This window comes from Salvelinus fontinalis, chromosome 38 (assembly GCF_029448725.1).
Source record: "Salvelinus fontinalis isolate EN_2023a chromosome 38, ASM2944872v1, whole genome shotgun sequence".
Classification (NCBI taxonomy): Eukaryota; Metazoa; Chordata; class Actinopteri; order Salmoniformes; family Salmonidae; genus Salvelinus; species Salvelinus fontinalis.
In genome coordinates, this window is record NC_074702.1 from 19,251,410 (window position 1) to 19,275,386 (window position 23,977).

A 23,977-nucleotide genomic window follows, 5' to 3' on the forward strand; every position below is an offset into this window, starting at 1 on the left:
TGCAGATGCACTCACACCTGCCTCCTGAACTAGCTCTGTACTGGCGGTGCCCCGATCCCGCAGCTGAATCAACTTTAGGAGATGGTCCTGGCACTTGCTGGTCTTTCTTGGGTGCCCTAAAGCCTTCACAACAATTAAACCACTCTCCTTGAAGTTCTTGATAATCCGATAAACGGTTGATTTAGGTGCAATCTTACTGGCAGCAATATCCTTGCCTGTGAAGCCCTTTTTGTGCAAAGCAATGATGATGGCACGTGTTTCCATGCAGGTATCCATGCATGATTCCAAGCACCACCCTCCTTTTGAAGCTTCCAGTCTGTTATCTGAACTCAATCAGCATGACAGAGTGATCTCCAGCCTTGTCCTCGTCAACACTCACACCTGTGTTCTTGCGGATCATTGGGATGCTACCGTCCCACCTGCCCAACATCCGGTGAAATTGCAGTGTGAAATTCAAATTACAAAAATTTAACATTCATGAAAATACAAGTGTTATACATCAGTTAAAATCTTAACTTGTTAATCCAGCAGCTTTGTCAGATTTTTAAAAGGCTTTACAGCGAAAGCACACCATGCGATTATCTAAGGACAGCGCCCGCACACAAAAGCATTACATACATTTCCACCCAAGCAGAGGCATGACGAAAGTCAGAAATAGAGATAAAATAAATCACTTACCTTTGAAGCTCTTCATCTGGTTGCAATCACAAGGGTCCCAGCTACATAACAAATGGTCCTATTGTTTGATAAAGTACTTCATATCCCCAAAAAGTATTTAATTGGCTCGCTTGACACAGTAATCCACCGGTTTCCCACATTCAAAATGCATACAAATGAATCCCGTAAATTACCAATAAACTTCTTCCAAACATATCAAACAACGTTCTTAATCAAGCCTCAGGTACCCTAATATGTAAATCAACGATCAAATTTAAGACGGAGAATACCGGAGACCATTACCGGAGATAAATAACGAAGTGCGCGCCCTCCCTGGAATGTGCAACAAACACTACAGCCAAAATGGGAGCCACTTAGAAAAACTACAAATTCTAGCTAATTTAAAAAAACAAGCCTGAAACTCTTTCTAAAGACTGACATCTAGTGGACGCCCTAGGAACTGCAATCTGGGAGGTATTCCTTTTATATTCCCTTTCCCAGCCATTGTAATCAGTGGTGAGCTGAAGAAAAAAAATCTGGATGGATTGTCCTTGGGTTTTTGCCTGCCATATCAGTTCAGCCATATCAGAGCACCATCGTGCTCCCTAACCAAGATGGCGTGTGTTTATGTACTAATTTAAAAATCAACAAATTGCGGGAAAATACACAATCGTGCATGACGCATTCTCAGTATGCAAAAATATGTTTAATAGTATGTGAATTTTTGAAAATGGATATGGTTTAAATGCCAGGATGTTACTCATTTCAGCTATTCATCTAGTAGATTTCGATGCAGACTTTTCCACAATGCATTGGAAGAGGTGTGCTGTGAGTGATAGGCCCTAGTTCTTTTCAAGTAGCCAAACAACAAACCTAGGCTACTTAATTGGGAAGATGACAAACAGCAAAGCTTCTGCGGTGGTGTTCAAATGTAGGCAAAGTTTTCTCCTTAAAATGATCACGAGTACCATTTTGCGTCATAGGCTATATCTTTGAAATACACATTTAAAAAAAAAAATGTTTAACCTAAAGTGGATTTCTGTTTTCTCATTAAAGTGTTTCTTAATCTCTTGGCTTTCATCAGAGATTTTAAACCAAACCCTCTTTTGATTTCTGAATGTGTCTGCACCAGGGACTCGGGATGTGACTGCGTTACTGATATCATGTTAATCAGGCCTTTTGATTTGAACATATGGATTGTTTTAGTTTTGTAGGCTAGGCCAGGGTTTCCAAAACTCGGTCCTTGTGTTGTTACAAGGTAGGGGTGGTATACAGAAGATAGCCCTATTTGGTAAATGACCAAGTCCATATTATGGCAAGAACAGCTCAAATAAGCAAAGCGAAACGACAGTACATTACTTTAAGACAGAATGGTCAGTCAATCCGGAAAATTTCAAGAACTTTGAAAGTTTCTTAAAGTGCAGTCGCAAAAACCATCAAGCACTATGATGAAACTGGCTCTCATGAGGACCGCCACATGAAAGGAAGACCCTTTGTTACCTTTGCTGCAGAGGATAAGTTCTTTACCACCCTCAGAATTTGCAGTCCAAATAAATGCTTAACAAAGATCAACTAACAGACACATCTCAACATCAACTGTTCAGAGCAGACAGCATGAATCAGGCCTTCATGGTAGAATTGCTACAAAGAAACCACTACTAAAGGACATTAATAAGAAAAAGAGACTTGCTTGGGCCAAGAAACACGAGCAATGGACATTAGACCGGTGGAAATCTGTCCTTTGGTCTGATGAGTATTTCTGAGACCCCGAGTAGGTGAACGGATGATCTCTGCATGTGTGGTTCCCACCTGGAAGCATGGAAGAGAAGGTGTTATGGTGTGGGGGTGCTCTGCTGGTGACACTGTGATTTTTCTTTCATTAAATTATTTTTATTCAAGGCACACTTAACCATCATGGCTACCACAGCATTCTGCAGCAGTAAGCCTTCCTGTCTGGTTTGTGCTTAGTGGGACTATCATTTTTTTTCCAACAGGACAATGACCCCAACACACCTTCAGGCTGTGTAAGGGCTATTTGACCAAGAAGGAGAGTGATGGAGTGCTGCAACAGATGACCTGTCCTCCACAATCACCCGACCTCAACCCAATTGGGATGAGTTGGACCGGAGAGTGAAGGATCAGCAGCCAACAAGTTCTCAGCATATGTGGGAACTCCTTCAAGACTGTTGGAAAATAATTCCAGCTGAAGCTGGTTGAGAGAATGCCAAGAGTGTGCAAAGCTGTCAAGGCAATGGTTCCCTACATTGAAGAATCTCAAATATAAAATATATTTTGATTTGCTTAACATTTGCTTTTTTTTGGTTACTATATGATTCCATATGTGTTATTTCATAGTTTTGATGTCTTCACTATTATTCTACAATGTAGAAAATAGTAAATTAAAGAAAAACCCTTGACTGAGTAGGTGTGTCCACACTTTTGACTGGTACTGTATATTGAAAATGGTCATAATTATCTGTTTCTTCAGTATTTTTAAATAGGATAAATTGGCTACATATATATACAGTATGGACTGCAGTATATGCCTAAACCAGCCTGAGTAGGCCTATAACTCCAGTCCTATTCTATTCAGAGTTTAGATAAATTAATCCAATTGGAAATGAGCTATTATAAGCAATGGATGTCTGTGGAATTTTGATCCACCCTCACTCAACCCCACCTACTCAGCCAGTCAGGAGCTGCTACTGCATTGCGGCTGTGGCATACTGCATGCTTTTTACTAAACGGTACTTGCTAAATAGTATGCCACGATGAGTACATACTATGAATTTTAAGTATGTAGTACGCTAGCTTGGGTATTCGGACACAGCAACTCTCAGGAAACAGAAAAGCTCTGTCCATGTTTGTCAAAACTATCTTTATCTCGCCCCGAAGATAGCTGTCCATTTCTTCTGCAGTCAGTGAAACAGGATGAGAGAGATGGCAACCTATTCCCTATATAGTGCACTACTTTCCCTGGACAAAATACCCTAGTTTCACTTCTAGTAATTATTATCCTTACACCTCTGAAGACTAGACACTTCCATGGCAGTTGGAATTGTCTACAGCCTTTGATCTCTGAACACTACCCCCCCCCCCCCCCCCCCCCCCCCATACACCCAATGGGACCTGGTCAAATGTAGTGCACTAAAAAGGGAATAGGGTTTGATTTGGGATGGACACACAGTATGCCTTCAGGACAAATGAATGTTTGAAACCATTGACTTCATCCAGGGAGAACCTGTGTCTGTTATCCATCTACAGGGATGTTGCCTAACAGGAAACAATATATCCCCAAGTGCAGAATGAAGTGTATCCTAGGCACTGAAGTCAGTTTAGCATTTATTGCCCTAGTGTTTCAAAAGTTAGGATTTGGGAAGGGTAAACTCATTCTAGATATGCACCGGTTCTACGGAAAGTAGAAGATTAATAGCATACAGGGCAGGCTATGCAACAGAGAAAAGTTAATAGATGGTGCTAATAATGAACTTAGAGGACTCATCATGGATATAACCTGTTTTGTATGGACATTGCCATTGGGGGCTTCCACCACCAATATTAGCTTTATACTTTTTTCAAATACAAAAGAAGAAAATTGACTACTTTAAAAACGAGATGGCCTCAATGGCACTGCCCTTGTTCACAGACGCCATACTGAAACGTACAAAGATGGGTCCTCTAACTAACTCTATGGACCAGACTTGAACGTAACTCTCAACTAGCTGCCTTGAATGCAGCTCCTCCATTACCTCAACATGCACCAGCTGCTACTCATTGCCAATCAGCCTCCACACCAATCCTCACTCTCCTTAATCACCATGACTTATACCCGACCAAGCTAACATTCCTCCTCTCTGTTCTGCAGTGCATGACACTGTAATATAAACAGTTAATTTAAATTAATTACAATTATTCTTACACAATATGGAGAACGTATTACTAGTGCTAGTTGTAATATAGTCACTGATAACGGAAATGAAATGTGACAGTAAATAATAAACTTATTTTGTAATGTTGGGGCTTTTGTTTGCTCCTTTTTTAAGCTTTCGCTAATGCACACTTTGTAGCAGTTTTTCTAAGTTGGGTGAAATGTAAATATTTCAGACTACATAGACTAAAGGTGAAATTACAGATTTTTTTATCAGGAAAAACTTGTTCACTACAATCTGTCTGCAGACCTCTCAGGTAAAATGTTGACCTTTCCACAAGAGACCAACACAGCTCATGTGAGACTAATGACTAATGAATCTCACACACTGAAAACAAACTGAAGTTTTTTTTATTGACTAATGTTCAACTTATTAAAACAAATTATTATACAATTTAGCAAATTGTATGATGCATGAACCATAACCATTTCTCACCATATGTCTCCCTGTCCCTCACCATGTGTCTCCCTGTCCCTCTACATGTTTCTCCCTGTCCCTCTACATGTGTCTCCCTGTCCCTCTACATGTGTCTCCCTGTCCCTCTACATGTTTCTCCCTGTCCCTCTACATGTTTCTCCCTGTCCCTCTACATGTGTCTCCCTGTCCCTCTACATGTTTCTCCCTGTCCCTCTACATGTTTCTCCCTGTCCCTCTACATGTGTCTCCCTGTCCCTCTACATGTTTCTCCCTGTCCCTCTACATGTGTCTCCCTGTCCCTCTACATGTTTCTCCCTGTCCCTCTACATGTGTCTCCCTGTCCCTCTACATGTGTCTCCCTGTCCCTCTACATGTTTCTCCCTGTCCCTCTACATGTGTCTCCCTGTCCCTCTACATGTGTCTCCCTGTCCCTCTACATGTGTCTCCCTGTCCTTCTACATGTGTCTCCCTGTCCCTCTACATGTGTCTCCCTGTCCCTCTACATGTGTCTCCCTGTCCCTCTACATGTGTCTCCCTGTCCCTCTACATGTGTCTCCCTGTCCCTCTACATGTGTCTCCCTGTCCCTCTACATGTGTCTCCGTGTCCCTCTACATGTTTCTCCCTGTCCCTCTACATGTGTCTCCCTGTCCCTCTACATGTTTCTCCCTGTCCCTCTACATGTGTCTCCCTGTCCCTCTACATGTGTCTCCCTGTCCCTCTACATGTGTCTCCCTGTACCTCTACATGTGTCTCCCTGTCCCTCTACATGTGTCTCCCTGTCCCTCTACATGTGTCTCCCTGTCCGTCTACATGTTTCTCCCTGTCCCTCTACATGTGTCTCCGTGTCCCTCTACATGTTTCTCCCTGTCCCTCTAAATGTTTCTCCCTGTCCCTCTACATGTTTCTCCAGGTTTTTCATGGATCTCAGAAGGAACCACATCCTGTTCTCCCTCGCCACACTTATAGATGACGCTTTTGTCATCTTCAAGAGGACGGTGGCAGGTGAGATCGAACAACGTTCCAAGAACGGCGCAGCAATCTTTGATGGCCAGGACTACACCCTCAACTCCTGGCACTCTCTGCGCCACCTGGGTGCCTGAGACAGACCTTGAACAGCTGTGGCTAGACGGCAAACACCAGGAAATTCCTCCAATCTGAAGCCATCAAAGGAAAAACCATCATCCTTGGAAAGATAGGATTAGTACAAAACCATGGCTGTTTTAAATGAAACCCTGTTCCTCATACAGTGCTACTTTTGTCCACATACGGAAATGCTCTTGTGAAATAAAGCATTAAACACTGAAAATAACACTTTATTTTAACCTTTAACTAGGTAAGTCAGTTAAGAACCCACGAACAAGAAGGCATTCTATTACTGAACACATTTTCCTGTTTCAGGAGCAGGTTAAGTTTGGCCGGCTTTTCGCCCGGCAGCAGTCGTTCATTGGCCTGCTGACGGATGTCCACATGTGGGACAACATGCTGTCTCCCTGTGAGATCCAGAGGTACACTAACCAGACAAACGTCACCCCTGGAAAAGTTCTCAACTAGGGGGCCCTGGACTTTCTGACTACAGATTGAGTACTGCTAGAGAACAAGCAGTCAGACTGTAACCATGAAAACGTTTAATCAACCAAATAAATTGTCAAATTACGTTATGCTGTTGGGTAATGTTCTGTAATTGACAATTGCAATGCCATACCGGTCTTTCAGTTGTATGGACAATATACCATGCACTGTCATGCACCCTACAGCAGACAAAAACGAACACCAGAAATCTGAGAATAACACATCCACCAGCAATATGTCAATGAGTAATATACAAATTCTTGCCCAAGCAGAAAATTTAACCGGAGGCATCCTATTATCCATCATCTACAGAAATATTTATCTGTAAGTTTAGGCAGGTAGGATTGGTATTCAACATCTGAGACCATACTAAGATAATGGCTGTGTTCAAGCAGCAACATTTTGTCCCCATAAAGCAAAATGCTTTGAAAGGTGGTGACCAAAGATGAAGAGTTCATGCAGGGTGTTTACCATTAGGGGGGGAAAATAGTCAGTTCCTGTCTACTTAATGGAATGGCTCTCCCACAAACCCTAATGTGATAGCAGCTGGGTCTGGTCTATTTAGTTAATTGACTTCAATTAAACCAGCAAGTGAGGCGTTTTGCTTCCTCTTCCGTCTCTGGCGGTGACCAACGATGGTTGTCACTGCCTTTCAAAGTGTTACATTATCGGAATAAAAATCAACTGACTTGCGCCTACATTTCGACTTCCATAAACTTTAAAAAATCCTTGTGATGAAAGGTCATGCAGTTTTTTATATTCTCCTTCAAGTCACTGCAGTTGCTTCACAGCAACATGCAGTCATCACCTGCATTGTGGGTAGCACTATTTGTTAACCAATCAATTAGGGGGGTTTTGGTTGAGCAATGCAAATGTGACAAACGGGAACCAACTTTGCTGCGACTCTAAAGCTACAGGGAATACAAATTAGTGATATTTGAGACTTCTTTAACCGATTTAATTGACATGTTTCAGTAGAAAAGTTTATTTCCTTTTACTGAAACATATAAACGCAAAACATGTAAAGTGTTGGTCCCATGTTTCGTGCTGAAATAAAAGATCCCAGAAATGTTCCGTAAGCACAGAAATCATATTTCTCTCAAATACTGGGCACATTTGTTTACATCCCTGTTAGTAAGCATTTCTCCTTTGCCAAGATAATCCATCCACCTGACAGGTGTGGCATATCAATGAGCTGATTAAACAGCATGATCATTACACAGGTGCACCTTATGCTGGGGACAAAAGGCCACTCTTAAATGTGCAGTTTTGACTCAACACTCAGCTGTTGCCAGATATTGAAAGTTAATTTCTCTACCATACCGTACTGCCAAATTTGAGAGAATTTGGCAGTACGTCCAACCAGCCTCACAACCGCAGACCACGTGTAACCACACCAGCTCAGGACCTCCACATCCGGATTCTTTACCTGAGGGATTGTCTGAGGCCAGCCACCCAGACATCCTTGAGATGTTTCTACAACTTGATTGGAGTCCACCTGTGGTAAATTTAGTTGCTTAGACATGATTTGGAAAGGCACACACCTGTCTATATAAGGTCCCACAGTTGACAGTGCATGTCAGAGCAAAAACCAAGCCATGAGGTCGAAGGAATTGTCCGTAGAGCTACGAGACAGGATTGTGTCGAGGCACAGATCTGGGGAAGGGTACCAAACAATTTCTGCAGCATCGAAGGTCCCCAAGAACAGTGGCCTCTGTGGAGAAAATTATGTATTCACCTTATTTGTTGGCAATGCAACAATTATTTACTTAACAAACAGTCAGATATGTGTTTCCTGTAAATGCTGTGTTTTATGGTCTCCACACTAGCACCCTGCAGCTAGTCTGGGTGTTGAGGACATGGGTTCTACTAGAGATAGCTTGAAGCTGACAATTGATTTGTGTTGGTAATAAAAACCTAAAAGCTAGCATTCTATAGACAAGATGTGGTGTGTGTGACTGGAGATAGAGAGAGCCTGGAAGAGTTAAGAACAATGCCTCATTGTCTCATCTTCCTGGCATCTGGGAAACTAAGTAAAATACCATCCTGTGTAGATAACCAAGGTGGCTTATGGGAAAGTTAGAAGTGACTGACAAAGCAATCTTGGTATCAGCTATATAAAAACTGTGCATCATCTGTAAAGGCTATAACAGTCTATAACAGGTTATAACAGTCAGTCAAGACTGGTGGGCTGACGGTCTCATTATTGCAATAATTAATCAATATTAAATAAAGATGATTGTTTGAAGAATTGACCAAGACCAAGTATCTCTCAGTACTGAATTTCCACGACACCTCCATCATTCTTAAATGGAAGAAGTTTGGAACCACCAAGACAATTCACAGAGCTGGCCGCCCGGCCAAACAGCAATTGGGGGAGAAGGGGCTTGTTCATGTAGGTGACCAAGAACCCGATGATCACTCTGACAGAGCTCCAGAGTTCCTCTGTGGAGATGGGAGAACCTTCCAGAAGGACAAGCATCTCTGCAGCACTCTACCACTCAGGCCTTTATGGTAGAGTGGCCAGACAGAAACCACTCCTCAGTAAAAGGCACATGACAGCCCACTAAAAGACTCTCAGACCATGAGAAACAAGTTTGAACTCTTTGGCCTGAATGCCAAGTGTCACATCTGGAGGAAACCTGGCACCATCCCTACGGTGGAGCATGGTGGCAGCATCATGCTATGGCAATGTTTTCAGCGGCCTGGTACTGGGAGACTAGTAGGATCGAGGGAAAGATGAACGGAGCAAAGTACTGAGAGATCCTTGATGAAAATCTGCTCCAGAGCGCTCAGGACCTCAGACTGGGTAAAGGTTCACCTTCTAACAGGACAATGACCCTAAGAACACAGCCAAGACAACGCAGGAGTGACTTCGGGACAAGTCTAAATGTCCTTGAGTGGCCCAGCCAGAGCCCGGACTTGAGCTCTATCAAACATCTCTGGAGAGACCTGAAAATAGCTGTGCAGGGACCCTCCCCATCCAACCTGATAGAGCTTGAGAGGATCTGCAGAGAAGAATGGGAGAAACTCCCTAAATCAAATCAACTTTGTCACATGCGCTGAGTCCTTACGGTGAAATGCTTACTTACAAGCCCTTAACCAACAATGCAGTTTTAAGAAAAATAACTGTTCAGTAAAAAATAGATAAGTAAAAAATAAAAGTAATAAATAATTAAAGAGCAGCAGTAAAATAACAATAGCGAGGCTATATACAGGGGTACTGGTACAGAGACAATGTGCGGGGGCACCTAGTCGAGGTAATAGTCAAGGTAATATGTACATGTAGGTAGAGAATGTGACTATGCATAGATAATATACAGAGAGTAGCAGCAGCATAAAAGAGGGGGACCAACATAAATAGTCTAGGTAGCCATTTGATTAGCTGTTCAGGAGTCTTATGGCTTGGGGTTAGAACCTGTTAAGAAGTATTTTGGATCTAGACTTGGTGCTCCGGTACCGCTTGCCGTGCGGTAGCAGACAGAACAGTCTATGACTCGGGTGGCTGGAGTCTTTGACAATTTTTAGGGCCATCCTCTGATACCGCCTGGTATAGAGGTCCTGGGTGGTAGGAAGCTTGGCCCCAGTGATGTACTGGGCCGTACGCACTACCCTCTGTAGAGCCTTGCGGTCGGAGGCCGAGCAGTTGCCATACCATGCAGTGATGCAACCAGTCAGGATGCTCGCGATGGTGCAGCTGTATAACTTTTTGAGGATCTGAGGACCCATGCCAAATCTTTTCAGTCTCCTGAGGGGGATTAGGCTTTGTCGTGCCCTCTTCACGACTGTCTTTGTGTGTTTGGACCATGATAGTTTGTTGTTGATGTGGACACCAAGGAACTTGAAGCTCTCAACCTGCTTCACTACAGCACCGTTGATGATAATGGGGTGTGCTCAGTCCTCCTTTTCCTGTAGTCCACAATCATCTCCTTTGTCTTGATCACATTTAGGGAGAGTTTGTTGTCCTGGCACCACATGGCCAGGTCTCTGACCAAGTCTGTATAGGCTGTCTCATCGTTGTCGGTGATCAGGCCTACCACTGTTGTGTCATCGGTAATCTTATTGATGGTGTTGGAGTCGTGCCTGGCCATGCAGTCATGAGTGACCAGGGAGTACAGGAGGGGACTGAGCACCCACCCCTGAGGCGCCCACGTGTGGAGTATTAGCGTGGCGTGTGTGTTGTTACCTACCCTTACTACCTGAGGGCGGCCCGTCAGGAAGTCCAGGATCCAGTTGCAGAGGGAGGTGTTTAGTCCCAGGGTCCTTAGCTTAGTGATGAGCTTTGAGGGCACTACGGTGTTGAACGCTGAGCTGTAGTCAATGAATAGCATTCTCACATAGGTGTTCCTTTTGTCCAGGTGTGAAAGGGCAGTGTAAGGTGCAATAAAGATTGCATCATCTGTGGATCTGTTGGTGTGGTATGCAAATTGGAGTAGGTCTAGGGTTTCTGGGATAATGGTGTTTATGTGAGCCATGATCAGCCTTTCAAAGAATTTCATGGCTACAGACGTGACTGCTACAGGTTGTTAGTTTTTTAGGTTACCTTAGTGTTCTTGGGCACAGGAATATGGTGGTCTGCATGAAACATGTTGGTATTACAGACTCAGTCAGGGACAGGTTGAAAATGTCAGTGAAGACACTTGCCAGTTGGTCAGCGCATGCTCGCAGTACTCGTCCTGGTAATCCGTCTGGTACACGTCCTGGTAATCCGTCTGTTCCAGACGACTGTGGAACAGCTGATGCTCTCATGCATGGTTCAGTGTTACTTGCCTCGAAGCGAGCATAGAAGTAATTTAGCTTGTCTGGTAGGCTCGTGTCACTGGGCAGCTCATGGCTGTACTTCCCTTTGTAGTCTTTAATAGTTTGCAAGCCCTGACACTTCCGACTGGCGTTAGAGCCAGTGTAGTACGATTCAATCTTAGTCCTATATTGATGCTTTGCCTGTTTGATGGTTCGTCTGAGAGCATAGCGGGATTTCTTATACGTTTGAAAGAGGCAGCTCTACCCTTTAGCTCAGTGCGGATGTTGCCTGTAATCCATGGCTTCTGGTTGGGGTATGTGTGTACAGTCACTATGGGGGCGACGTCATCGATGCACTTATTGATGAAACCAGCAACTGATGTGGTGTACTCTTCAATGCCATCGGAAGAATCCCGGAACATATTCCAGTCTATGCAAGCAAAACAGTCCTGTAGCTTAGCATCTGCTTCATCTGACAACTTTTTTATTGACCGAGTCACTGGTGCTTCCTGCTATAGTTTTTGCTTGTAAGCAGGAATCAGGAGGATAGAATTATGGTCAGATTTGCCAAATGGAGGGCGAAGGAGAGCTTTGTACATGTCTCTGTGTGTGGAGTAAAGGTGGTCTAGAGTTTTTCCCCCTCTGGTTGCACATTTAACATGTTGGCATAAATGAGGTAAAACGGATTTACGTTTCCCTGTATTAAAAACAGGTGTGCAAAGCTTGTAGCATCATACCCGAGAAGACTTGAGGCTGTAATCACTGCCAAAGATGTGTCAACAAAGTACTGAGTAAAGGGTATGAATACTTATGTACATTTGATATTTCAGGTTATTATTTTGAATACATTTGCAAAACATTTTAAAAAACAGTTTTTGCTTTGTCATGATATTGTGTGTAGATTGATGAGGGGAAAAAAACTAATCAATTTTCGAATTAAGGCTGTATGTCACGTTCTGACCTAAGTTCCTTATTTATGTCTTTATTTTGGTTTGGTCAGGGCGTGAGTTGGGGTGGGCATTCTATGTTCTATATTCTATGTTTTGTTCTATGTGTTGTATTTCTGTGTTTGGCCTAGTATGGTTCCCAATCAGAGGCAGCTGTCAATCGTTGTCTCTGATTGAGAACTATACTTAGGTACCCTGTTGCCACCTGTGTTTGTGGGTAGTTTTTTCCTGTTTTTGTGTTTGTTTCACCATTCAGGACTGTTTCGATTTTTGTTGTCATTCACTTTGTTATTTTTGTATTTTTCCCGTGTTCAGTTAATACATTTAACATGGACACTTACCACGCTGCATTTTGGTCCGATCCTTCATATTCCTCATCGGAAGAAGAAGAAAATCGTTACACTGTAACGTAGCAAATGTGGAAAAAGTAAAGGGGTCTGAATACTTTTCGAATGCATTGTATCCCGAGACTCGGAGAAGTGTATCCTAGACATATGATGTGATGTCAGTTTTTTATTTTCTGCCCTAATAGTTAAAGTTAGGATTTGTGATGTTATATCTGTACCTGTGGGCAAGATACAGTGACCCTGTGGAGTTTTATTTGCATTGCATCTTAATCATTTAGTTGAAGCTCTAATCAATAAATACTTAATTACTAAGGTATGTAAAACAACCATTTATCACAGTAATTATTTTCAGAGGTGGCTGATTTTTGTCTCCTGCCCCTCTGCCACGCCCCTCTCCCAGCCCTGGCTGATGGTGTGGTCCACACAGGGGGTGATGAGCAGCAGCTTGAGCAGCAGCACCACAGAGGGAAGCGCCAGACACACCATGTAGCCCGGTGGGGTGTACCACTTGTAGGTGGAGGAACGCAGGAACTTGTTCCAGCCATACAGGAAGCCATGGGCTGTACACAACAGCAGAGTCAGGTGGCCCAGCTTGGACTGGTGGGGGAGAGCACACAACACAAGTGTCTCAAGTGATCACAATTTATGACGTATTTATTTAACCATATTTACAGCTCTGATGATAACTGAATCAATGTTATTATTTACAGCTCCATGACGCAGCAGGAAATTCTCAGAGAAACACATTTTCAGAAGTGAATGAGTGATAACAGAGAGGGTTAGATTATGACACATGTACAGGCACACATGCACAAGAACACATACATGCGTTCCCTGTACCTGTACGAAGCTGAACTCCCTCCAGCTGAGAGCTGCTCCAACAGAGGGCAGGGAGGTGATCCCCAGCAGGACGTAGAGACAGAAGCCCAGGATCCCAAGGACATAGAAGGAGTCTGTGCCCCAGGCCTTTGTGTTGTCAAAGTCAAATGGAGTGGTCTTATTGGCTTTTATCTGAGAGAGAGAGACAAAGAGAGACAACGAGAGGCTGGTAAAAATTAAAGATACAGTATTATCTTTGTCCAGTCACAGGAATATACAGTTGAAGTCAGGAGTTTACATACACCTTAGTCAAATACATTTAAACTCAGTTTTTCACAATTTCTGACATTTAATCCTAGTAAGAATTCCCTGTCTTAGGTCAGTTAGGATCACCACTTTATTTTAAGAATGTGAAATGTCCAAATAATAGTAGAGAGAATTATTTATTTCAGCTTTTATTTATTTCATCACATTCACAGTGGGTCAGAGGTTTACATACACTCAATTAGTATTTGGCAGCATTGCCTTTAAATTGTTTAACTTGGGTCAAACGATTCCGGTAGCCTTCCACAAGCTTCCCACAATAAGTTGGGTGAATTTTGGCCCATTCCTCCTGACAGAGCTGGTGTAACTGAGTCAGGTTTGTAGGCCTCCTTGCTCGCACACGCCTTTTCAGTTCTGCCCACAAATGTTCTATGGGATTGAGGTCAGGGCTTTGTAATGGCCACTCCAATACCTTGACTTTGTTGTCCTTAAGCCATTTTGCCACAACTTTGGAAGTATGCTTGGGGTCATTGTCCATTTGGAAGACCCATTTGCGACCAAGCCTTAACTTCCTGACTGATGTCTTGAGATGTTTCTTCAATATACCCACATAATTTTCCATGCCTCATGATGCCATCTATTTTGTGAAGTGCACCAGTCCCTCCTGCAGCAAAGCACCCCCACAATATGATTTTGCCACCCCCATGATTCACGGTTGGGATGGTGTTCTTCAGCTTGCAAGCATCCCCCTTTTTCCTCCAAACATAACGATGGTCATTATGGCCAAACAGTTCTATTTTTGTTTCATCAGACCAGAGGATATTTCTCCAAAAAGTACGATCTTTGTCCTCATGTGCAGTTGCAAACCGTAGTCTGGCTTTTTTATGGCGGTTTTGGAGCAGTGGCTTCCTCCTTGCTGAGCGGCCTTTCAGGTTATATCGATATAGGACTCGTTATACTGTGGATATAGATACTTTTGTACCTGTTTACTCCAGCATCTTCACAAGGTCCTTTGCTGTTGTTCTGGGATTGATTTGCAGTTTTGTACTAAAGTATGTTAATCTCTAGGATACAGAACGCATCTCCTTCCTGAGCGGTATGACGGCTGCGTGGTCCCATGGTGTGTATACTTGCGTACTATTGTTTGTACAGATGAACGTGGTACCTTTAGTCGTTTGGAAATTGCTCCCAAGGGTGAATCAGACTTGTGGAAGGCTACAGGTCTGGCTGATTAATTTTGATTTCCCATGATGTGAAGCAAAGAGGAACTGAGTTTGAAGGTATGCCTTGAAATACATCCACAGATACACCTCCAATTGACTGAAATTATGTCAATTAGCCTATCAGAAGCTTCTGAAGCCATGACATAATTTTCTGGAATTTCCCAAGCTGTTTAAAGGCACAGTCAACTTAGTGGTTGTAAACTTCTGACCCACAGGAATTGTGATACAGTGAATTATAAATTCAATAATCTGTATGAAAGAATTGTTGGAAAAATTACTTGTGTCATGCACAAAGTAGATGTCCTAACCGACTTTCCAAAACTATAGTTTGTTAACAAAAATTTTGTGGAGTGAATGAAAAATTAGTTTTAATGACTCCAACCTAAGTGTATGTAAACTTCCGACTTCAACTGTATAGTGTATTGGGGGGAGGATTAAGAGTAGTTTCACTAGATATTGTGTGTAAGTGGACCGGGCAGCGAGCCGTGTCTCTGTACATTACTAGTAAAGTAATAGTATGGGGACGAGGACACACACACACACACACACACACACACACACACACACACACACACACACACACACACACACACACACACACACACACACACGCACACTCAGTCTCTCTCTTTATCTTTCTCTGTCACATACACACATTACAGTTTTTTCCGATTGCTAACACACTAAAATGACATGCACAGCGCAATTATTTAAACTGCAATAAACTGACACACGGAGAGCAAAACCTCTTCTCAAGTCTGCAAAAGTCTAAACACATTTTCTGCTTTACACACATTTTGCAATTCAAAAGGGCACTTTTTTAAACGCACTGCACACGGTTCTCTGCATATGACACAACAATCTGACATAAAGTCACATGTTTGCCATTTCAAAACACTGCCATTCAAAATGACACTGCATGAGCTAATTGGCCAATACATGTGCCACCTGGCCAAACACCTCAATGGTTAATTGTTACCACTTCAATCAGGAAGTAAGCACTATAAAAAGACCACAGGTGAACACCTTTTGTTTTACAACAACAATGGAAGCCGTTGCAGAGAGAGGACGAGGAAGAGGGAGGGTGAGAATGAGAGGGGGAGGAAGAGTGAGAGGTAGGGGGAGGGTGAGAATGAGAGGGGGAGGAAGAGTGAGAGGTAGGGGGAGGGTGAGAATGAGAGGGGGAGGAAGAGTGAGAGGTAGGGGTAGAGCTGGTAGAGAAGTTCATGGCCAAAGAAGACAACAACTTTCAAATGAAATCAGAGCAACATTAGTTGATCATGTCATCAACCATGGGCTGACAATGTGAGAGTCTGGACAGAGAGTGCAGCCCAACTTGAGCCGTTTTACTGTCGCCTGTGTCATCCGGACATTTAGACTGGAGTACAGGTATGTAACCAACATTTCTTTCACACTATGTAGTACACCCCATGTCATAGTGTATCAGCTGGGTGACACCTGTTTACTTCATGAATGGCTGATGTCATACACTAACTGCACAAATTTCCTGTAGAATTTACTCTACTGTGGGGGAAATATCTTTAGGCTGCATTGTCCAAGCCCTATATTTTTGTTTTTTTGTTTTTCTAAAGGACTGAGCGACGCAACCATGGTGGAGGAAGGGGCCAAATGTTCACCGGGGTACAGGAAGCTGCCATTGTAAACTTGCTTTTGGAAAATAATGAAATCAGATTACGAGAAATTCAAAGCCACATCATCCATGACAACACCATATTCAACAACATTCAACGAGTCAGTCTGTCCACATTGGTTCGTATTCTCAAGCGAAACCAAATCAGAATTAAACAACTTTATAAGGTGCCGTTTGAGAGAAACTCTCAAAGAAACAAAGAGGTCAGACGAGCATATATGGATGTAAGTACAATATTGACTGCAGTACACTACACACAGCATTGTTTCCCAGTGTACTGGATAACACCATATTGACTGCTTTTGTTCTTTGTTTTCAGGGAGTACTGGAAATGGACGCTCATGCAATCCCACATGAGTTCATCTTTATAGATGAGGCTGGGTTCAACCTAGCAAAGACCAGAAGAAGGGGGAGAAACGTCATTGGCCACAGAGCCATTATAGATGTTCCTGGCCAACGTGGTGGGAACATCACAATGTGCGCTGCCATCTCCAATACGCATGGTGTCCTCCACCGTCATGCCATCCTTGGACCATACAACACAGCCCATATTGTCACATTTCTGGACAGACTCGACAACATTCTCATACCACCAGAGCGTATAAATGATGCAGACCATCAAAGAACCCAGTACGTTGTAGTATGGGACAACGTGAGCTTTCATCGTGCAGCCGCAGTCCAAAACTGGTTTGCTGACCACCCACCATTTCTTGTGCAATACCTCCCACCATACTCACCATTTCTGAACCATAGAAGAGTTCTTTTCGGCAGTGGAAGGTATACGACCGGCAGCCCTTTGTGCGCATGCCTCTTGTGCAGGCTATTGAAGAGGCATGTAATGAGATTGATGTTGGTGCGATACAGGGATAGATAAGGCACTCAAGGCGCTTCTTCCCTCGATGTCTGGCAAGGGAAGATATTGCCTGTGATGTGGACGAGGCGTTGTGGCCAGACCCAGCTGTACGGCAAGATGCTGCCTAATTATTATTATTTTATTTTTTTCTTGACTCTTTTTTTCTATATATTTTTTCTGCACATTTTTTCAGCAATTTTCTTTTTCAGTTTACTGTTTTTTTGTGAGCATATTTTTGTTCAGTCCAATGTAAATATATCTGCTGTGCATATGTTGCACTGACTTGTTTGGTGAAAAAGAAAAAAGAAAATGTTTCAACAGCATTTGTGTGTATCTGCAAATATTTCTGTGCATTTGAAGAACTTTATACAATTTGAACTATTTTAGTATTATGGCAAAGCATACTAAAGATGAGAGTGCTTTTCTTTATGCCCAACAGTGTGTAGTTGGTTAGACAAAAATCTGGTAATATGAATGAAGTGTGTTCCATTTCGTGCAAACGTTTGATTTTGATAATGCTATATGTAGTTTTGGTTGCAGTGCTTCATTTTGCAGGATATATGAGGTATTTTGCAGTTTGAGTGTGTGGTTTTGTTAAGTATTTTGATAAAACCAGCCTAGTTTGCAAAATGGTGTTTTAGCAATTGGGAAAAACTGTAACACACAAACAAACACTACTGCAGTGCTCTATTTTGTTGAAAAACAGGTAGTTATGAGGGAAGAGCAGTGTGTGTGTTCAAAGAGGATGTGAGGCAGATTCAGGTCTGCCCTCCAGAGGGTTGAGGTGTTTGTTTTTCTCTCTGAAGCTGAGGCATGAATGCTAGTGCCTCATCTCCACAACATAGCTAAGTGTGTGTGTGTGTGTGTGTGTGTGTGTGTGTGTGTGTGTGTGTGTGTGTGTGTGTGTGTTTGTATACTGTAACAACTGTTTTATACTGTCCTTGTTTCGCCAGGAAATTCACAAAAAAGGTAAGTAAAACTAACAAAATGCCTCCACACTGGCCCCACAACCCACAGAATACTCCCTGATATTTTCTCAATTATTTGTTTTCTTTATTGTCAGGTGTTTATGTGTGTGTACCTGTTTCCCGGCCAGTGGTCCATTCTGCAGAGCCCAGGCAGACACTGTGTTTAATCCTTTAACCATCTCAGCTCCAGGGACCAGACTGCTCAGGTACATAACATTATAACCACATTTACAGTACATCAACATACACATACTGTAGTTACAGATCGATATATTAAAACATTCCTCGTCTAAAGCACTGCGGCGTCACTATAGTCTGGGGTTCAATCCCAGGCTGTGTCACAACCGTCCGTGACCGGGAGTCCCATAGGGCGGCGCACAATTGGCCCAGCACCGTCCGGGATAGGGGAGGGTTTATTTGGCTAATCGCACTTTAGCGACTCCTTGTGGCGGGCCGGGCACCTTCAGACTGATTTCGGCAGTAAGTTGAACGGTGTTTCCTCCGACACATTGGTGCTGCTGGCTTCCGGGTTAAGCGGGCGGGTGTTAAGAAGCGCGGCTTGGCGGGTCATGTTTCGGGGGACGCATGACTTGATCTTTGCCTTTCCCGAGCCCGTTGGGGAGTTGCAGCGATAAGACAAGATCGTAATCACGAAATTGGGTAGAAAAGTGGTACAAATGTAATAAAATAAAAAAACATTCCTAATTAACAATAAAACATACACATAATAACAACATATAGCTCTCACCTTTGCAGGTATTCTGCGTTGGCCTCTGGGTACTGATTCTTCCTCAGGTTGTTACTGACATCCACCAACACCTGCAATTCAACATGGCATCAAATACACTGATTCATACAATCTATTGGCCAAATACACTGGAATATACATTCTGTTGGCTAAATACACTGGCCAAATGTCCCAACAAAACAGACATTCATACATATAGCAGAAGTAAAAAAACGTTTATGCTACCTTCCCCTTAAGCTGATTGGCCAGTGGTACCAGGAAGTCGTAGTGTTCCCTCTGGACAGCGATGAAGATCATAAGGGCTGACTGAGCAGCTGCAGCATGACCCAGGACCTGCATATACATCATCAACATATTGATACACACATAAACACACATACATTATATTCACATGTACTCCTTCAAACATAAACAAATATTTATACATACACATTATGCACTATATTAACCACATGTAACATATCAACACATTACACCAGATCTAGTATAAAGGTTGTTGTACCTGAGCTCCGTGGGGCAGGAGATTGCAGCTTTTGGGACGCCGGCTGCCGAACACCCCCCCGTGCCCTGCCTGCAGCAGACGCAAGCCCAGAGAGCACCCCAGGTCACCCGTCCCAAACACACACACCCTCTCACACTCTGGGGGGGAAGGTATACAGTCCCCCATCGCAGACAGGGACACACACTCACTTTTCTCCTCTTTCTTCATGTTAATCATCTGATCACCTGTCATGTCTGTAGATAGGTACGCTATGCAGTCGATCCTTGCTTGATTGTCAACTAAACACAGCTCTCCTGAAGTCCAGATAGAGTTGATTGTTAAAAAATAGAGACCCTAGAGGCAAACACTTTCGTCTCTCAGCAATGTGTTGCTTCCTAAGTCTATTCCAGAGGTGATGCTGCTTATCTCTGGTGAGTTATTTTATTCTTCAGACCTGAACTGCTGTAGCAACGTGTGAACTTATAGACTTTCATGACTTTATTGTCCTGTCCTGTCCTTTAATGCACGAATCAGCCATGGATTTTTGTTGCTATCCTTATTGTCATGTTCAGTTGAAGGCTGAAGGGCTTCAGATTAGTGATATAAAGTGACTTACTGTATCATATTCCAATTGTTATCACCAGAACCATAAACACACCTTTCAAATAAAACACGTAATCTGTAAAACTGGCTGCCAATTGGAGAACTACCGTCAATTAATGTATCATCTGTGTATCTGGTCATTATTGCTTACTATCACACTATCATCTGTTATCATGTGTGTTGAGTTTAAGAATGCTGGAATCCATTAAAATGTAATTCTAGCTATCAGCAGAAACATAAATACAGTATGTTTGGTAAGCAAGTGTATCATGTGATGACGTGAATAAAGCGCTTGAGACCATTTTATTTTACCTGATAAATTGATTGAGAACACATTCTAATTTACAGCAATGACCTGGGGAATAGTTACAAGGGAGAGGAATGAGCCAATTGGAAGCTGGGGTTGATTAGGTGGCCATGATGGTATGAGGGCCAGATTGGGAATTTAGCCAGGACACCAAGGTTAGCAATTCTTATCTTATGATAAGTTTCAACAGATCTTTAGTGAACACAGAGAGTCAGGACACCCATCTAACAACCCATCATACACACTCTCTCTCTCTCTCTTTCTCTCGCTCTCTCTCTCTGTGTTTCTCTCTCTCTCTGTGTCTCTGTCTCTCAGTCTAATGGCTTGGGGAATGCTGTTCATCGATTACAGCTCAGCATTTAACACCATAGTACCCTCCAAACTCATCATTAAGCTCGAGACCCTGGGTCTCGACCCCGCCCTGTGCAACTGGGTCCTGGACTTCCTGACGGGCCGCCCCCCCAGGTGGTGAAGGTAGGTAACAACATCTCCACCCCGCTGATCCTCAACACTGGGTCCCCACAAGGGTGCGTTCTCAGCCCTCTCCTGTACTCCCTGTTCACCCACGACTGCGTGGCCATGCACGCCTCCAACTCAATCATCAAGTTTGCAGACAACACTACAGTGGTAGGCTTGATTACCAACAACGACGAGACAGCCTACAGGGAGGAGGTGAGGGCCCTTGGAGTGTGGTGTCAGGAAAATAACCTCACACTCAATGTCAACAAAACAAAGGAGATGATTGTGGACTTCAGGAAACAGCAGAGGGAGCAGCCCTCTATCTACATTGACGGGACAGTAGTGGAGAGGGTGGAAAGTTTTAAGTTCCTCGGCGTACACATCACGGACAAACTGAATTGGTCCACCCACACAGACAGCGTGGTGAAGAAGGCGCAGCAGCGCCTCTTCAACCTCAGGAGGCTGAAGAAATTCGACTTGTCACCAGAAACACTCACAAACTTTTACAGATGCACAATCGAGGGCATCCTGTCGGGCTGTATCACCGCCTGGTACGGCAGCTGCTCCGCCCATAACCGTAAGGCTCTCCAGAGGGTAGTGAGGTCTGCACAACGCATCACCGGGTGCAAACTACCTGCCTTCCAGGACACCTACACCACCCGATATAACAGGAAGGCCAAAAAGATCATCAAGGACAACAACCACCCGAGCCACTGCCTGTTCACCCCGCTATCACCCAGAAGGCGAGGTCAGTACAGGTGCATCAAAGCGGGACTGGGAGACTGAAAAACAGCTTCTATCTCAAGGCTGTCAGACTGTTAAACAACCATCACTAACATTGAGTGGCTGCTGCCAACATACTGACTCAACTCTAGCCACTTTAATAATGGAAAAAGGGATATAATCAATTTATCACTAGCCACTTTATATAATGCTTACATAATGCTATATTACTCATCTCATATGTATATACTGTACTCTATACCATCTACTGCATCTTGCCATCTTGATGTAATTAAATGTATCACTAGCCACTTTAAACAATGCAACTTTATGTTTATATCCCCTACATTACTCATCTCATATGTATATACTGTACTCTATACCATCTACTGCATCTTGCCTATGCCGTTCGGGCATGACTCATTCATATATTTTTATGTAAATATTCGTATTCATTCCTTTACACTTGTGTGTATAAGGTAGTTGTTGTGAAATTGTTAGGTTATCCTGTCTGACTCTGGCGTTCCGCCAGCGGGAACTCCTCCCACCTTCCACTGAAAAGGTGTAACGTTCCTGACCTATTTTTATGTTATTTTGATTATGTTTAGTTGGTCAGGGCGTGAGTTGGGGTGGGCATTGTATGTTGTGTGTGTTTGGTTAGTCCATGGGTGTTGTATGTGTATGGGATAGTGTTTGTTAGGTTGTCTAGTTATGTCTATGGCTGCCTAGATTGGGTCTCAATCAGAGACAGCTGTCATTCATTTGTCTCTGATTGGGAGCCAGATTTAAGGTAGCCATAGGCAGTAGGCTTTTGTGGGTGTTTGTTCCTGTGTCCTCACAGGACAGTTGAAGGTTAGTCTCATTTGTTGTTTTGTAGTGTATTGTTTTGCTGTTTTCATTAAAAGATGGCTTATTTCCCTCAATCCGCATCTTGGTCCTATCCATGCTCCTCCTCGTTTGAGGAGGAGAACAACATTGACTGCCTTTACAGAAACACCCACCACAACAGGACCAAGCGGATTGAGGAGAGAGAGAAAGAACTAAGGCACTGGACACAGGAGGAATGGTCTTGGGAGATCATGGACGGAAAAGGACCCTGGGGAAGGGTTGGAGAGAATCGCCGCTCTCGGGAGGTGAAGAAGGCAGCCACAGCCCAGGAGCGGTGGATTGAGGAGGCAGCACGGATGAGAGGCTGGAAGCCCGAGAGGCTCACCCAAGAATTTCTTGGGGGGGGGGGCTAAAGGGGAGTGTGGCGAAGCCAGGTTGGATACCTGAGCCAACTCCCCGGGCTTGCCGTGGAGTAAGAGGGCGCCGTACTGGTCAGACACCGTGTTATGCGGTAAAGCGCACGGTGTCCCCAGTACGCGTGCTTAGCCCAGTGCGGGCTATTCCACCTTGCCGCACTGGGAGGGCTAGGTTGTGCATCGAGCCGAGTGCCATGAAGCCGGCCCAACGTATCTGGTCTCCAGTACGTCTCCTCGGGCCGGCGTACATGGCACCAGCCTTACAGGTGGTGTCCCCGGTTCGCCTGCATAGCCCAGTGCGGGCTATTCCACCTCGCCGCACTGGCAGGGCTACGGGGTCCATTCAACCTGGTAAGGTTGGGGAGGCTCGGTGCTCAAGAGCACGTGTCCTCCTTCACGGTCCGGTATATCCGGCGCCACCTTCCCACCCCAGCTCAGTACCACCAGTGCCTACACCACGCACCAGGCTTCCAGTGCATCTCCAGAGCCCTGTTCCTCTTCCACGCACTCTCCCTATGGTGCGTGTCTCCAGCCCAGTGCCTCCAGTTCCGGCACCACGCACCAAGCCTCCTGTGCGTCTCCAGAGCCCTGGACGCACTGTTCCTTCTCCCCGCACTCGCCCTGAGGTGCGTGCCCTCAGCCCGGTACCTCCAGTTCCGGTACCACGCACCAGGCCTATAGTGCGTCTCAGCCGGCCAGAGTCTGCCGTCTGCCCAGCGGTGCCTGAACGGCCCGTCTGCCCAGCTCCGTCTGAGCCATCTGTCTGCCCAGCGCCGTCTGAGCCATCTGTCTGCCCAGCGCCGTCTGAGCCATCTGTCTGCCCAGCGCCGTCTGAGCCATCTGTCTGCCCAGCGCCGTCTGAGCCATCTGTCTGCCCAGCGCCGTCTGAGCCATCTGTCTGCCCAGCGCCGTCTGAGCCATCTGTCTGCCCAGCGCCGTCTGAGCCATCTGTCTGCCCAGCGCCGTCTGAGCCATCTGTCTGCCCAGCGCCGTCTGAGCCATCTGTCTGCCCAGCGCCATCTGAGTC

General features: G+C 44.3%; 1 protein-coding gene and 1 pseudogene across 1 annotated transcript; one reads left to right on the forward strand and one right to left on the reverse strand.

The window, feature by feature from the left end:
* The first annotated feature begins 4,272 nt into the window (after positions 1-4,272).
* On the forward strand, positions 4,273-6,633 carry LOC129837159 (serum amyloid P-component-like; annotated as a pseudogene).
* Positions 6,634-7,542: 909 nt separating this feature from the next.
* LOC129837065 (metalloreductase STEAP4-like) lies at positions 7,543-20,950 on the reverse strand. Its single transcript, XM_055902966.1, has 5 exons — positions 19,359-20,950; positions 19,134-19,204; positions 18,499-18,583; positions 13,448-13,618; positions 7,543-13,204 (listed from the first exon to the last, which is right to left on the reverse strand). Exons 1-5 carry the CDS (start codon positions 19,509-19,511, stop codon positions 12,956-12,958), a joined length of 729 nt encoding a protein of 242 aa, XP_055758941.1. The 5' UTR covers positions 19,512-20,950; the 3' UTR covers positions 7,543-12,955.
* Positions 20,951-23,977: the final 3,027 nt, after the last annotated feature.

Excerpts from the sequence above, each read along its gene's own strand:
- LOC129837065 (XM_055902966.1), bottom strand. The coding sequence starts at position 19,511 with ATGTGTGTTTATGTGTGTATCAATATGTTGATGATGTATATGCAGGTC. Across the intron at positions 19,205-19,358 it reads CCAATCAGCTTAAGGGGAAG|GTGTTGGTGGATGTCAGTAA; the intron begins GTAGCATAAACG and ends GTTGAATTGCAG. Across the intron at positions 18,584-19,133 it reads AACGCAGAATACCTGCAAAG|TCTGGTCCCTGGAGCTGAGA; the intron begins GTGAGAGCTATA and ends GTACCTGAGCAG.